Genomic DNA, 14,838 nt, shown 5'->3' with positions numbered 1-14,838 from the left:
AAATATCCAGAGCTAATATTATATTTAATGGCAAAAGACTGATGCTTTCCTCCTTAGATCAGGAACAAAACAATGATGTCCACTTTCTCCATTTTTATTCAATACTGTACTATAGTTTTAGACAGGACAATCAGGTAAGTAAAAGAAACAAAAGTCATCAAGAATGGAAAGGACAAGCCCTAACCAGTCTGGCTCAGTGGATAGAGTGTCGGCCTGGGGACAGAAGGGTCCCAAGTTCGATTCTGGTCAAGGGCATGTACCTTGGTTGTGGGCACATCCCCAGTGGGGAGTGTGCAGGAGGCAGCTGATCGATGTTTCTCTCTCATCGATGTTTCTAACTCTCTATCCCTCTCCCTTCCTCCCTGTAAACAATCAATAAAATATATATATTAAAAAAAAAAAAAAAAAAGAATTGAAAGGACAAAATCCAAAATCAAACTATCTCCATTTGCAGATGACATGATCTTACATATGGAAAACTGAGGAATCCACTAAAAAAATTATTAAAACTAATGAAAGAGTTCAGTCAGGTTGCAGGACTCAAAAATCAATATACAAAAAAATATTTCTATACATTTGCAATGAACAATCAAAATAACAGTTCCATTTACAACAGCATCAAAAAGAATAAAATACTTAGGAATAAATTTAACAAGAAAAGTACAAAACTATGAAAACTATGTTAGCTACTGTTACTACTGAAAGAAGTTAGAGAGAAGATCTAAATAGAAAACCACATTCTATTTGGATCAGAAGACTTAATACTGTTAAGTTGGCAATATTCCCCAAATTGATTTAAGATTGAATGCCACTGCCATTAGAATCTCATCTGCCTTCTTTATATAAACTGACAAGCTGATTCTAAAATGCACATATTTCAAGGGTCTCTACACAGCCAAAACAATATTGAAAACAAGTAACAAAGTCAGAAGACTCACACTTCTGAATTTTAAGTTACTACAAAGCCAAAGTAATCAACACAGTGTGGTATTAGTATAGACAGACATATAGATCAATGAACAGAACTGAGAGTCCAGAAATAAACGTGTATGTCTAGGGCAGCCGTGGGCAAACTACGGCCCGCGGGCCGGATCCGGCCCATTTGAAATGAATAAAACTGAAAAAAAAGAAGACCGTACCCTTTTATGTAATGATGTTTACTTTGAATTTATATTAGTTCACACAAACACTCCATCCATGCTTTTGTTCCGGCCCTCCGGTCCAGTTTAAGAACCCATTGTGGCCCTCGAGTCAAAAAGTTTGCCCACCCCTGGTCTAGGGTCAACTGCTTTTTAACTGGGATGCTATTACCATTCAGTACATGAGGAAAGCATAGTCTTTTCAACAAACAGTGCTGAGTGAACACTTACCTCACACCATATAAAAAAATTAACCTCAAAATGATCGAAGACCTAAATGCAAGAGCAAAAGCTGTAACACTCTCACAAGAAAACAAGGAATTTTTGTGACCTCAGATTTGGTAATGAATTCTTAGATACAACACCAAAAGCAGAAGTAACCAAAGAAAAGACTGAAATTCATTAAAATAAAAACTTTTGTGCTGCCCTAGCCAATTTTGCTCAGTGGTTTGCTCAGTGGATAGAGCGTCAGCCTGCGGACTCAAGGGTCCCAGGTTCGATTCTGGTCAAGGACATGTACCTTGGTTGCGGGCACATCCCCAGTAGGGAGTGTGCAGGAGGCAGCTGATCGATGTTTCTCTCTCATCGATGTTTCTAACTCTCTATCCGTCCTCCTTCCTCTCTGTAAAACATCAATAAAATATATTTAAAAAAAACAAAAATAAAAACTTTTGTGCTTCAAAGGACAATATCAAGGAAGTTAAAGGACAACTCACAGACTGGGAGAAAATGTTTACAAATCATGTATTTGATAAGGGATTTGTATCTAGAATATATAAAGAACCATTACAAAATAATAATAAAAAGAAATAAAATGAACAAAAGATAATAGATATTTCTCCAAATATACAATACACAAATTGCCACCAAGCACATGAAAACATACCTATGTCAATAGTCATCAGGGAAATACAAATCAAAACCACCCTGAGCCGAAACCGGTTTGGCTCAGTGGATAGAGCGTCAGCCTGTGGACTGAAAGGTTCCGGGTTCGATTCCAGGCAAGGGCATGTACCTGGGTTGTGGGCACATCCCCAGTAGGAGATGTGCAGAAGGCAGCTAATCGATGTTTCTCTCTCATCGATATTTCTAACTCTCTCTCTCTCCCTTCCTCTCTGTAAAAAACCAATAAAATATATTAAAAAAAAACAAACCCACCCTGAAATACGTCATACCCACTAGGTTGGCTATAATAAAAAAGTCAGATTATAACAAGTGTTGGCAATAATGTAGAGAAATCAAAACCCTCATATAGTGCTGGTGGGAACATAAAATGATTCAGCCACGTTGAAAACATTCTGACAGTTCTCAAATGGTTAGACTAGAGTCACCATATGAACCAGTAATTCCATTCCTAGGCATATACCTAAGAGAAATGAAAACATATGTCTACACACAAAGTTGTATAAGAATGTTTACAGCAAAAAGGAAGGAAGGAAGGAAGGAAGGGAGGGAGGGAGGGAGGTTGGTTCATAGCAGCAGAATAGCCAAGGGGTGAAAAATGTCAAATGTCCATCAACTGATGAATGGATGAGTAAAAAATTGTATATATAATACACACAATGAAATATTATTTGTTCGTTAAAGAGATTAAAGTGCTAATGCATGCTTTAATACAAAAAAACATTAGGCTAAGTGAATAAAACCAGTCACAAAAGACCATATATTATGTGACACATTATACGCATGTTCAGGATAGGCAAATCTATAAAGCTATAGTGGTCACCTAGAGCTGGGAAGGGTGGGAATGAGGGGGGTAATGGCTAAAGAATACAGGGTTTCTTTAGGGGGTGACAAAAATGTGCTAAAATTAATTGTGGTGATGGATGTACTAAATCCATCTGTGAGAATACTAAAAAGTATTGAAATGTATACTTTAAATGACTGAATTGTATGGCATGTAAGTTTTATGTCAATAAAGTTATTTAAAGTTTTTACACAATAAATGAAAAAATTAAACAATTGCAAAAAAATGTAAGGTACAAGGTGCAGAATTATTCCTAGAACAGCTCAATTTAATCCCCTTCATATCAACACTATATCTCAACTCTGGACTACAAAGCTAGTGCTGTTCTAATGATCAAAGTACCCAACCAATGGCGTGGCTTTAACTATTATATGCCTGCCAGAGAGGCAGAGTTGGAAATAGAGCATTTACCTTCCTTCTCCTTCTCTACAATTCGGACAGGAACAGGCAACTCTTCGAAGCCTCTTGCCAGGCTGTACCTCTTGATCAGAAGCTTGCTGGCCTTGCTGCAAATGCACTTGTGTGAGTTGGTCAGGACTAACAGCACCTATCGTTGCATTAGCAATTCCTCCAACTGCTACAGTTACAGGAGCTATTGTAGCTTGCTGGACTTTTACGCCATCTTGTCCTTGCTGCTGACCTAAAAGTGGGGAGGAAAAGAGTATTATGTTTTCTACTCGAGAAAGGAAAACAATAATTTCAATATAAACATTATAAAACTACCATATGTTTTCTAATAGGTACAAACAGCAAAGGGGTTAATGGTTTATACTATGCCAATGCTCCTAAAATAGAGTATTTTTACTTCAGGCTGCCTCTATAGCTGGTTGGTGGGACTATATACATCAATCATCTAACCCTCTTGTGGCTTAATTTCTCCATTTGTAAAATGAAGATAATAATACTTGCTACCTACCTACCTCACTGAAGTGCTGTGAGGATTCATGAGACATTATTTGAAAAGCACTTTGAGATCCTCAGATGAAAGATGCTATATAAATACAAAGCATTATTATTACCATTTCCACAGTAAGCAACATATCTCATTCACTCCAAGAAAATGAATGAAAAGTAACTTGACATTTTCTCATTCCTAAATACTTCAAATTAAGCAAATATCTCTTTATTGAAGTATTTTTAAATTATGCACATTGAGTTAGTTTTTTTCCATGTAAAAACACCTATGTTTAATACATACTATTACTATAATCATAAAACAGACTTTTAGAACGTTGACTTTGTCCACTCATTTTCTATAGCTTAGACTTCACCTCTCAGGTTAGCACATATACCAACTTGGCTTCTTCATCAGGGAAAAATATAAATAATACATACTTTGACAAAAAAAAAAAAGCTATTTACATGGCTTAAATTGATCCTTATGTGCATGTGAGTATGCTTTATAATTTTCCTTTCTTTCAACACAGTCTACTTCCTCCCCATCAGGTGTGGGAATAGGAAGTATATAAATGGAAAACACCTATCTATAAAGGAATGCTTCCACCTCAGAGAGTTGATGAGGATTAAGAAGTTAATTTTTACAAATCCCTTATCACAGTGCCAAACACAGAATTGCTCATTACATGTTAGCTACTGTTACTACTGAATAAAATATGGTAGCAGAAATAAACATGTGCCTACTGGGTATAAAATAAAAGGGATTATTTTAAAGCTGCATAAGTAGTATTTTAACCAAGTTTTGGATTGGGACTATTGGCTATCTGGGTGTGCATGGGGTGGGGGTGAGGCAAAGAAATTTAGATAATCCCCTATCACACACAAAAATAAAATGCAAACAGGTTTGTATAAAAAATAAAACACGTCAAACCCCAAAATCCTAAATGTAAAAAAACTAAAACAAACCAGAACAAAAAATATTACAAGAAAATACAGAAGAACCACAGGGTCTTTTAAACAAAATCCCAAAACAAAACACAAAAGGAAATAATGATAAACTTGACCATTATCAGAATTTTATATTTCTTAAAAGTATACAATTTTACCTATCAATCTTTAGATCAAAATCTGTGGAGTAATCTTTATTTTTGTTTCTTATCTGTATCTCATGCCCTGCTGACTGCTCCTTCAAAATAGATCTAGGATCCAAGCATTTCTCCACCACTTCCAAGCCACTGTTTTCTCTTACTTGATTACTACAACAGTTTCTTAACTGGTCTCCTTGCCACTACTGCCCTCCTTCCTCTATAAATTTATTCTTTAAAAACATTTTTTTATTTATTGATTTGAGAGAGAGGAATAGAGAATGGGAAGAAGGGAGAAAGGGAGGAAGGGGGGGCAGAGAAAAGAGAAGGAGAGAGGGAGAGGGAGAGAGGGAGAGAGGGAGAGAGAGAGGGAGAAAGGGAGAGACAGAGACACTTGACCTGCTGTCCTACTCATTCATGCATTCATTGGTTGATTTTTGTATGTGCCCTGACTGGGGATCAAACTCACAACCTTGGTATATTGGTTGTGACACTTCAACTAACAGAGCTACCGGCCAGGACTATAAGTTCATTCTTAACACAGTTCCCAGAAGACTTGTTCTAAAATGTAAGACATATCATGTCAGCTCTCTGCTTAAAACCCAACAGGTTCAAAATGAGTGTGTGTGTGTGGTTTTTTTTTTATACATAGCCTATGAAATAAGGTCATCTACTAGAACTGATCAGGAAAAACAAAAACTGTTGATTTCTGTAATAAAAACCTGCAATCAAGGGCTGGAGAGACTTCTTACTGTTAATCACAATTCTTAATTGAGCCTATTTAGCTTTACTTATTTCCTTTACAGACTAAATTCAGAGTCTGTCTAAACCAGTGGTTCTCAACTTTCTTAATGCCGTGACCCTTTAATACAGTTCCTCATGTTGTGGTGATCCCCAACCATAAAATTATTTTCGTTGCTACTTCATAACTGTAATTTTGCTACTGTTATGAATAGTAATGTAAATATCTAAAATGCAGGATGTATTTAAGTGACCCCTGTGAAAGGGTCATTTGACACCCAAAGGGGTCGCGACCCACAGGTTGAGAACCGCTGGTCTAAACAAATGTCTAAGGATCTCTGAAGATATATACAGGAAAGAATATGTCTCTAATTGCCAATAAACACAGTATGTGGTAGACTTTAGTTTGCTTTATAATCTGACTTAAAACAAACAAGGAAGCTGTATATTCCTAAACAACCTATACAATAAAAGGCTAATATGCAAATTGATCGAATGACAGAATGACTGGTTGCTATGACACACATTGACCACCAGGGAGCAGACGCTCAATGCAGGAGCTACCCCCTGGTGGTCAGTACGGTCCCACAGGGGGAGCGTCGCTCAGCCAGAAGCGGGGCTCACAGATGGAGAGTGCAGTGGTGGTGGTGAGAGCCTCTCCTGCCTTTGTGGCAGGCGCACATCCCCCAAGGGCTCCCGGACTGTGAGGGGGCACTGGCTGGGCTGAGGGACCCCACCCAGTGCATGAAATTTCATGCACCAGGTATATCTACGGCTAGGGAAATGGGGAGAAAAAACGGGAAGTGATGGTTAATGTGTCATAATAAGACTATGAAAAAGTCCTAAAATTAGATCATAGTGATAGTTGTACAACTCTGCCAATATAGTAAAGGCCACTGTAAACTTTAAAAATGGCTGTATTGTATGATATATGAATCATACCCCAATAAAGGTTTTTTTAAAGGTAACTATAAAAAAATTTCTACTTTTGTTGGTTCTAAATCTCAACTAGTGGTTCTCAATAAGGTAATTTTGTCTTCCAGGGGATATCTGGCAACATCTTAAAATATTTTTGATCAACACAACTTGGCAAACTACTACTGTTATTTAGTAGGCAGAGAGTAGGGATGCTGCAACAAATCAACAATGCACAAAACAGGCCCTCAAAATAAAGACTTATCTGGCCTAAAATGTCAACATTAAAAAGCCCTGCTTAAGGAGAAATCAAGATGGCGGCATAGGTAAACACCGGAAATTGCTGCCTCCCACAACCACTTCAAAAATACAACTAAAAGACAAAACGGACATCATCCAGAACCACAGGAAAGCTGGCTGAGTGGAAATTCTACAACTAGAAGGAAAGAGAAAAGCACTGAGACTCAGAGGAGGTGCGGAAGTAAAGTGCAGAGGTACAGAGGCGCACGCCAAAAGGGCTGGCAGCTGAGGACGTGGTTGTCTTTTTCAATCAGGAGGGAGTCTCAAGCTCCCGACTACTCTGAACTCCAGTTCCGGGTGAGTCTCTGGGGATCCAGACTCATACGGGGAGAAACTGGATTGTCTGACATCGGGCAGAACTTGAGGGCGGCTTTATCTCAGAGGTGCTTGCGGGGCCTCTTAGAGTAGGACTGGGGAGCAGCCATAGTTGCTTGCTCCGCTCTGCTGATCCCCTGAGACCCTGCCCCACCCAAGCTCTTCGCAGAGGCTTTTGCATATGAAAGGCCTGGCCCTGTGCAATCTAAAATTACCTAACAAACTGCAGCTGGGTCAGAGAGACCCAGATAATCCAAAAGAAGGCCCAAGGTCCCACAGCAGACTGCACTGCTTTACAGCTGGGCCTCATCTGGGCACCTCCAAATCCAAAACAAAGAAGAGGAATCTCTCCATAGCTCCTGCTTGGTAGCCTCAGGCAGAGGCTAAATTAGCACCTCCTTAGAGATCCAAGAGTCAGTGTACCCAGTGGTCAGAGTGGGACCATCCAGATTATAACTCTTCAGATCCATAAGGACATACTCAGGGGGAAGACTCGGTGAGCACCAAAGCCCCACTGAAGCAAGTCTTGCCCCAGAAGGGTGTCTCCAGCTCAGAAGTTCTCCCACTGCAGACACAGCTGAAACTCACAGCCAATTGGCCTGGAGGTCAATTCCTCCCAGTGATACCTACAACAATCAAGGCTTAACTACAAGACTGTGCAGGAAGACCACAACGGGGTGCACCAAGAGTGTCCTCCTCAGGTAATTGGGGAGGCTGAGCCACTGGGCCCTAGAGGACACCTAAAACAGAAAGCCACTCTATCAACACAGGGAAGCATGAAAAATGTGGAGACAAAGAAACAAGTCACAAATGACAGAAATGGAGGAAAGCAAACTAATGGAGGACATAGAGTTCAAAACCACAGTTATAAGGTTTTTCAAGAATTTTCTAGAAACTGCCGATAAATTTAGTGAGACCCTCAAGAAATCTAGTGAGAACGCCGATAAATTTAATGAGACCCTCGAGGTTATGAAAAAGGACCAACTAGAAATTAAGCATACACTGTCTGAAATAAAGGATATTATGCAGAGTTCCAACAGCAGACTAGAGGATCGCAAGAATCAAGTCAAAGATTTGAAATACGAAGAAGCAAAAATCACCCAACTGGAAAAACAAAAACAAAAAAGAATCCAAAAATATGAAGATAGTGTAAGGAGCCTCTGGGACAACTTCAAGTGTACCAACATCCGAATTATGGGGGATGCCAGAAGAAGAGAGAAAGCAAGATATTGAAAACCTATTTGAAGAAATAATGACAGAAAACTTCCTCTACCTGGTGAAAGAAATAGATTTACAAGTCCAGGAAGCACAGAGAACCCCAAACAAAAGGAATCCAAAGAGGACCACACCAAGACACATCATAATTAAAATGCCAAGGACAAAAGACAAAGAGAGAATCCTAAAAGCAGCAAGAGAAAAGAAGTCAGTCACCTACAAGGGAGTACCCATATGACTGTCAGCTGACTTCTCAACAGAAACTTTGCAGGCCAGAAGGGAGTGGCAAGAAATATTCAAAATGTTGAATGCCAAGAATCTACAACCAAGATTACTTTATCCAGCAAAGTTATCATTCAGAATTGAAGGTCAGGTAAAGAGCTTCACAGATAAGGAAAAGCTAAAGGAGTTCATCACCACCAAACCAGTATTATATGAAATGCTGAAAGGTATCCTTTAAGAAGAGGAAGAAGAAGAAAAAGGTAAAGATACAAATTATGAACAACAAATACACGTCTATCAACAAGTGAATCTAAAAATCAAGTGAATAAATAATCTGATGAACACAATAAACTGGTGAATATAATAGAATCAGGGGCATAGAAAGGGAGTGGACTGACTACTCTCGGGGGAAAGGGGTGTGGGGGGTTTGGGAAGAGACTGGACAAAAATTATACACCTATGGATGAGGACAGAGGGTGGCGGGGGTTAGGGCAGAGGTTGGGGTGGGAACCGGGTGGAGAGGAGCTATGGGGGGGGAAAAAGAGGAACAACTGTAATAATCTGAACAATAAAGATTTAATTAAAAAAAAAAGCCCTGCTTAAGATGAATTTCCAAATAACTAATGATCATGGCTCTCATTTATTCACATAATTATAAATAACCTTAACTAATTTTGAAGTATATGAAAACTTATATGGTACATTTATATACCTATAAAAACTATAAACTATATGACTGTGAATTAACACCTTTACAAACATAGTAATATAAATCTGGAACTAAGATTTGACAGTATGTCAGACATGACTTGCTCAGTGTAATACAGTGGTAGTAAAAAGAATATCACAAGTTTGGAAATTATGTTTATTAGTTATAAAGTATTTCTTTAGCATATTCAAAAAATGTAACTATGTGTTTTTCTACAGAACCATAAACTGAAAATATTTATAATAATAAAAGTGTAATTTGCTAATTAGACCAGACGTCCTTCCAGATGAAGCCAGGGCTACGAGGGAAACCAGTGCCGGCAGCTAGGGAAAGGAAGGCCTACTCTTGCACGAATTTTGTGCATCGCGCCTCTAGTTAAGACATAACTGAATGTTCTCTGTACTTTTTAAAAAATACATTTTTTTTTAATTTCAGAGAGGAAGAAAGAGATAGAAACATCAATGGTGAGAATCATTGATCAGCTGCTTCCTGCATGACCCACACTGGGGATCAAGCCCGCAACCCAGGCATGTGCGCTGACTGGGAATGGAACCATAACCTGGTTCATAAGTCGACGCTCAACCACTTAGCAACACCAGCTGGGCTCTCTGCACTTCTTAAACGAAGGTGACCATATTAGCCAATGAATGCCAGACTATTTACATAGCATGGGTCATGTTAATTTGTAAACCAACATTGAGTTACTGAGTAGGCACAACAGACAGTTTAGCAATCTACAGATTAAACAGAGCTTTGGGGTCAGGCAGATCTGTCTTTGCATTCTAATTCTCTCTGCAGTTTCTTTGAGGACCTGAAAGTGATGGGAATTAGCTGAGATAACAGATAACATATGTATGTAACACAGCACAATATCTTGAATATGACAAATACTCAAGAGGAACGTTAACTCCAATACAAAGAAATTGCATAATTTATTAAGTATAAATACTTAATAAGAGCCATTCAGATTTCTACAAGTCTTAGATCTCTAGATGAGAATCTAGTGTACAAGTGAAATGTATTCATTCAAAAAACATTTCCTGAGTACCTGCTATGTAAGTTTGCTCAAAATCCACTTCATTGATATGGTTTGAAATGGTTGTAATTTAATTTGGAGATTTTTCTATGCATCGATATACCTATAATGCTTTTTAAAAAAGTAGTGCAATCATCACAGGGATTAATTTTCCAAAAGTGTTACAGCAAGATTTGAGGACATCGCTAAAAAACATCAGCATGTAAAACTGTTTCTGACAAGAAAGAACATTAAATAGATTAAAATAGTCACTGCAAAAATGTTTCCCTAAAGAATTTTATATGTAGAATTGTAACACACTTTAATTTTAAGATGCTCTTCTTGAGAAAATCCAATGACATTTTTAATGTTCAATATAGAATATAAGAAAAGTGAATAGTAAGCATAATCATTATTTATCTAGAACTATAATTTTTAAGACACTACTAGAAGGCAACAATATTCTAATTATAAGAATAAACTCGCCGAAACCGGTTTGGCTCAGTGGATAGAGCGTCAGCCTGCGGACTGAAGGGTCCCAGGTTCGATTCCGGTCAGGGGCATATGCCTGGGTTGCGGGCATATCCCCAGTAGGAGATGTGCAGGAGGCAGCTGATCGATGTTTCTCTCTCATCGATGTTTCTAACTCTCTATCTCTCTCCCTTCCTCTCTGTAAAAAATCAATAAAATATATTAAAAAAAAAAAAAAAAAAAAGAATAAACTCGACAGTACTGGATACAGCTTCCATCCTAAGAAAACTCATAATGACCACCATCAGGCACCATGTTAGGCCCTTTCACAGACTTCACACAATAACCTGCTGACCTACCTCCTAATGCTCTGATCCCATGTTCACCAATTCATTTTGATTATTTCGTTTGTCAAATACTTTGATACCAGAAACAGAAGACTAAGAGCATTCCAATAATTGGAAAGATTTATGTCTTAGCTTATATTAAAAATAGAAAAACAACAAAAAAAGTATTCAGCCTCTTGTGAATAATGATTTTATAAATCAATTTGTCTACAATTTGAACTTGAAAACCAGTTGCCAAATTTTTAAAGCTAGAAACTAAACATAGGTTTGGTCAATATTTTTAGAACTCATTCATCAATTTAAATGCTTTCAGTATTGCTATAGCATTAAGCTTTATAAAGTTACACTGTCCTACAGAACTTTCTACATTAAATGTACTTTATCAAGGCTGTTAAATGCTCAGCCTCTAGCCATATGTGGCTTCTAGTTATTAAAGTATGGTTAGTACAAATGAGGAAATAAATTTTTAATATTAATTAATTTTATCTTAAACAGTCACATGTGGCTGGTGGCCTTCATACTGAACAGCACAGTTCTCAAGTCTTATCAAATGATTCAAACACTACCTCCAATGACCTTTTCTCAACACTCATTCTCCAAGTCATCTTTTCAACATTCAATATTCTGAGATTCCTCTTTGTTGTTGACATACTACCCTGTTCTCTTCCTATCTCTCTGACAGCTCTCACTTTTCTTGACTTCACTTTCTCCTTTTGTTCCCAAAAGTCTGAATATAACCCTAAGACTAGTTGCACTTCAAATTCAAAACTGTCTCTCTCACCAATTTCACATACTGCCATAATGTCAACCATCAGCTCTATGCAGACATCACAACTAGAATGTCAACTCTGATCCCTCTTCTCAGATTCAATCTCCAAAAACAAAATGGGTATTTCCAATGGAATACTATTAACTCAAATTTAACAAATATCAAATTCTGATTCATCATCTTCTTTTACTCAATGTCATGTCTTGATTTTGTTTTTTTGTTAATCCTCACCTGAGAATATTATTTCCATTTGGTTTTTTAGACAGAGGAATAGGAGAGAGAGAGAAAGAGAGAGAAACCAACCAAGACACACTGATTGGTTGCCTCCCCTTAAGTGCCCCGACGGGGGGCCTGCGGATCGAACCTGCAACCCAGGTATGTGCCTTTGACTGGGAATCAAACCAGAGACCATTCAGTGCATGGGCCGATGCTGTAACCACTAAAGGACACTGTCCAGGGCTCAATTTCATGTCTTTCAATGGTACAATCATTCTCATGGTCAGATAGGCTCATAGTCTAAAAATTACCATTAAATTATTTTTCCTCTCCATATTCATGCATTGAATCCTGTCAATTGTTTTCTTAAAGTTTCTTGAATCACACACTTCACATCCAAGTTCATATTTCCCATCACTGATATATGAACTAACTCTAATGCTCCCAAATTTACTTCCGTTTCTCCTGTGTCTGCTAGATAATAAAACTAAAATAGCACTTTATAAATTAAACTTCCCTTCCCCTAACCCTCCAAAAAGACATTCACACACCTTCAATGACCTGTCATCTGTCCTTGTTCAGACTACTACGAACCTTGCCAACTTCATCTTCTACCATTTCCCTCAAAGTCTTCACTAACTTAAATGGTCTACCAATTATTTCTTAAACATGTAAAGCATATTCCAGCTTCCTCTATTTTACACCTATTGTTTCTTCAGTCTATAATGCCTTCTTTCTCTGTTCATGTTTTTTTGGGCTTTCCTTTCCTTCAACAATCAGTTCAAGTCCTCTAAGCTTCAGTGTAGCCTTTTATTTCTTGTTTTTAATTTTAATATCACTATCTTTTACCATTCAGTTTGCTTTTGGTATGTGCCACTGTACTTCTATGTAATATCTTTAAATTTTAATGAACATCTTGAATCAATTAAAATAGAAGCTTTTAGAAGGTAAGGACTGTGTCTTATAGCATCTTTATGTTCTAGAAACTTAGCTTTGTTCCTATACTTAGTAGAAACTTAAGGAATAATCACACAAAAAAGATGTATTTGAGAGGTTGCAAGTAATAAGAAAAAGAGAAAATCAGGACCAAGGTCACTAACAACTAAATGGGTAAAACTGGAAATAAGAGGGGGGAAAGCAATTTGACATGAGAGCAGAGAATATGGACAAAGGCAATCACCAAATCAGGCATTAGTGTATTAACCATCTAAAAATAGCAAAATCTTATAAGACCATCATCAAATGACTTTTGGGGTTTTTCTGTTTTATAGGCAGTTCATCTGAATAAGCAATGCTCAAAATAAATAGGTAAATCATAGGGCTTGTGTTTTACCTTTAAAAAGAAATTTGATATATTAAGGCAAGCTATTAGCTTGTGCAGGTGGGTATGAGAATTCTCAAAACATTAAAATGACATAAACTGCACAGAAGTTTGTATCTGATCTGTCCAGCCCTGGAAATACAGAACTGGCATTCCGTGCTATGAGGGTACAGTATGCCCTGTCAGTTCTTAGGGTCACAGCTTAAAATAGTTGCATAGTTCATGGCCAACAGAGGCTGGTCCAACACTGTTAGGCTGCCATGGATCAGTCTAACTTCATAGATGACTATTTTAAGCTACATTTCTAAATAGCAAATGGAGCAGCCAGGAAATACTAGCTTTCTACTTTCAAGTATAGGTGAACTAGCCACAGGTTTTCTCTAAAAAGGTGGAGGAGATCATTCTAACCATATAAGAACCATTCTACATCCTTCTACCAAGCAATCCAGACCCATCTTCAGTTGTAGAAAATTCAGTTCTAATCATCTCTTTTTACTTCCAATTAAGATGAGGAGCGTATGAGCACACCTTTGGGGAAAAGAGAAAATTTTTAAAATTATATTGACTTTCTTGGACACAAATAACATCTGGCATATTTGGGGGCAGGAGATGATTAGAAGATAGGCAAAGAAAAGGTTTTTTTCACTTACATGAATTTACAATCTGATTAACTTTTTAAAAACCTCATTTATTAAAGTACGACACAGTTAATTTCCTTGTAGTCAATAATACTATAATAGCTATGTATGGTGCCAGTTGGATACTAGAAATATGAGGGGAAACACTTTGTAAATGATACAATTGTCTAACTAGTATGCTGTACACCTGAAATTAATACAAAGTAATACTGAATGTAAACTATAATTGAAAAAATTTTTTTAAAGAAAACCTCATTTATAAAAATAAACCTTAAGAGACAGATAGAAGAACTGCTTGTGCATTTGATAGGAGAGACTAACATAAACCACTGAAAGACGTGTGCAGACAACGAAAAGAATAAACTTCACTGTAAAATTATAATAAAGCCAAATTTTCTTAACAAATGATCTCTACATTTCCTATTCAAAATAGTTATAAGAACTTTTAAGTTTAACTATTTTGTCCTTTTAATTTCTTCACCACAATAAAGCTGCAAAAGGCCATGAATTTACAACACCTTTACTATTTTAGTGGTTATTTCATTAATTGCTCACAGTTAAGATACTTCAATATTATTTCCACATATGTACATTTAATCATGATACATGGTAATAGACAGGAAATAAAAGATAAAGTAAAACAACTAATAGGAAAAAAACCAGTGATCACATATCTCTTCTCCCTTTGTCACAGTAGAGAGGTTAATTATTATTTTCTATTTCTGTCCCTTGGAAAAATTCAATGTGCTTTATCAGCCTGGGCAGACAATGATCTA

At 37.3% G+C, this 14,838-nt stretch overlaps 1 protein-coding gene across 1 annotated transcript in view; it reads right to left on the bottom strand.

Annotated features, from left to right (window-relative positions):
* Window positions 1-14,838, bottom strand: part of SP4 (Sp4 transcription factor) — a 50,703-nt gene that overhangs the window by 12,732 nt on the left and 23,133 nt on the right. The window contains exon 4 of the mRNA XM_081102416.1: window positions 3,298-3,526. Coding sequence (XP_080958542.1) covers window positions 3,298-3,526 — 229 coding nt within the window. The remainder of the gene's footprint in view (window positions 1-3,297; window positions 3,527-14,838) is intronic.

Source organism: Myotis nattereri (genome assembly GCF_964212035.1).
Source record: "Myotis nattereri genome assembly, chromosome: 11".
Taxonomy (NCBI): Eukaryota; Metazoa; Chordata; class Mammalia; order Chiroptera; family Vespertilionidae; genus Myotis; species Myotis nattereri.
Note: the sequence above shows the minus strand (reverse complement) of the source record. Positions and strands in the feature narration are given on the sequence as shown.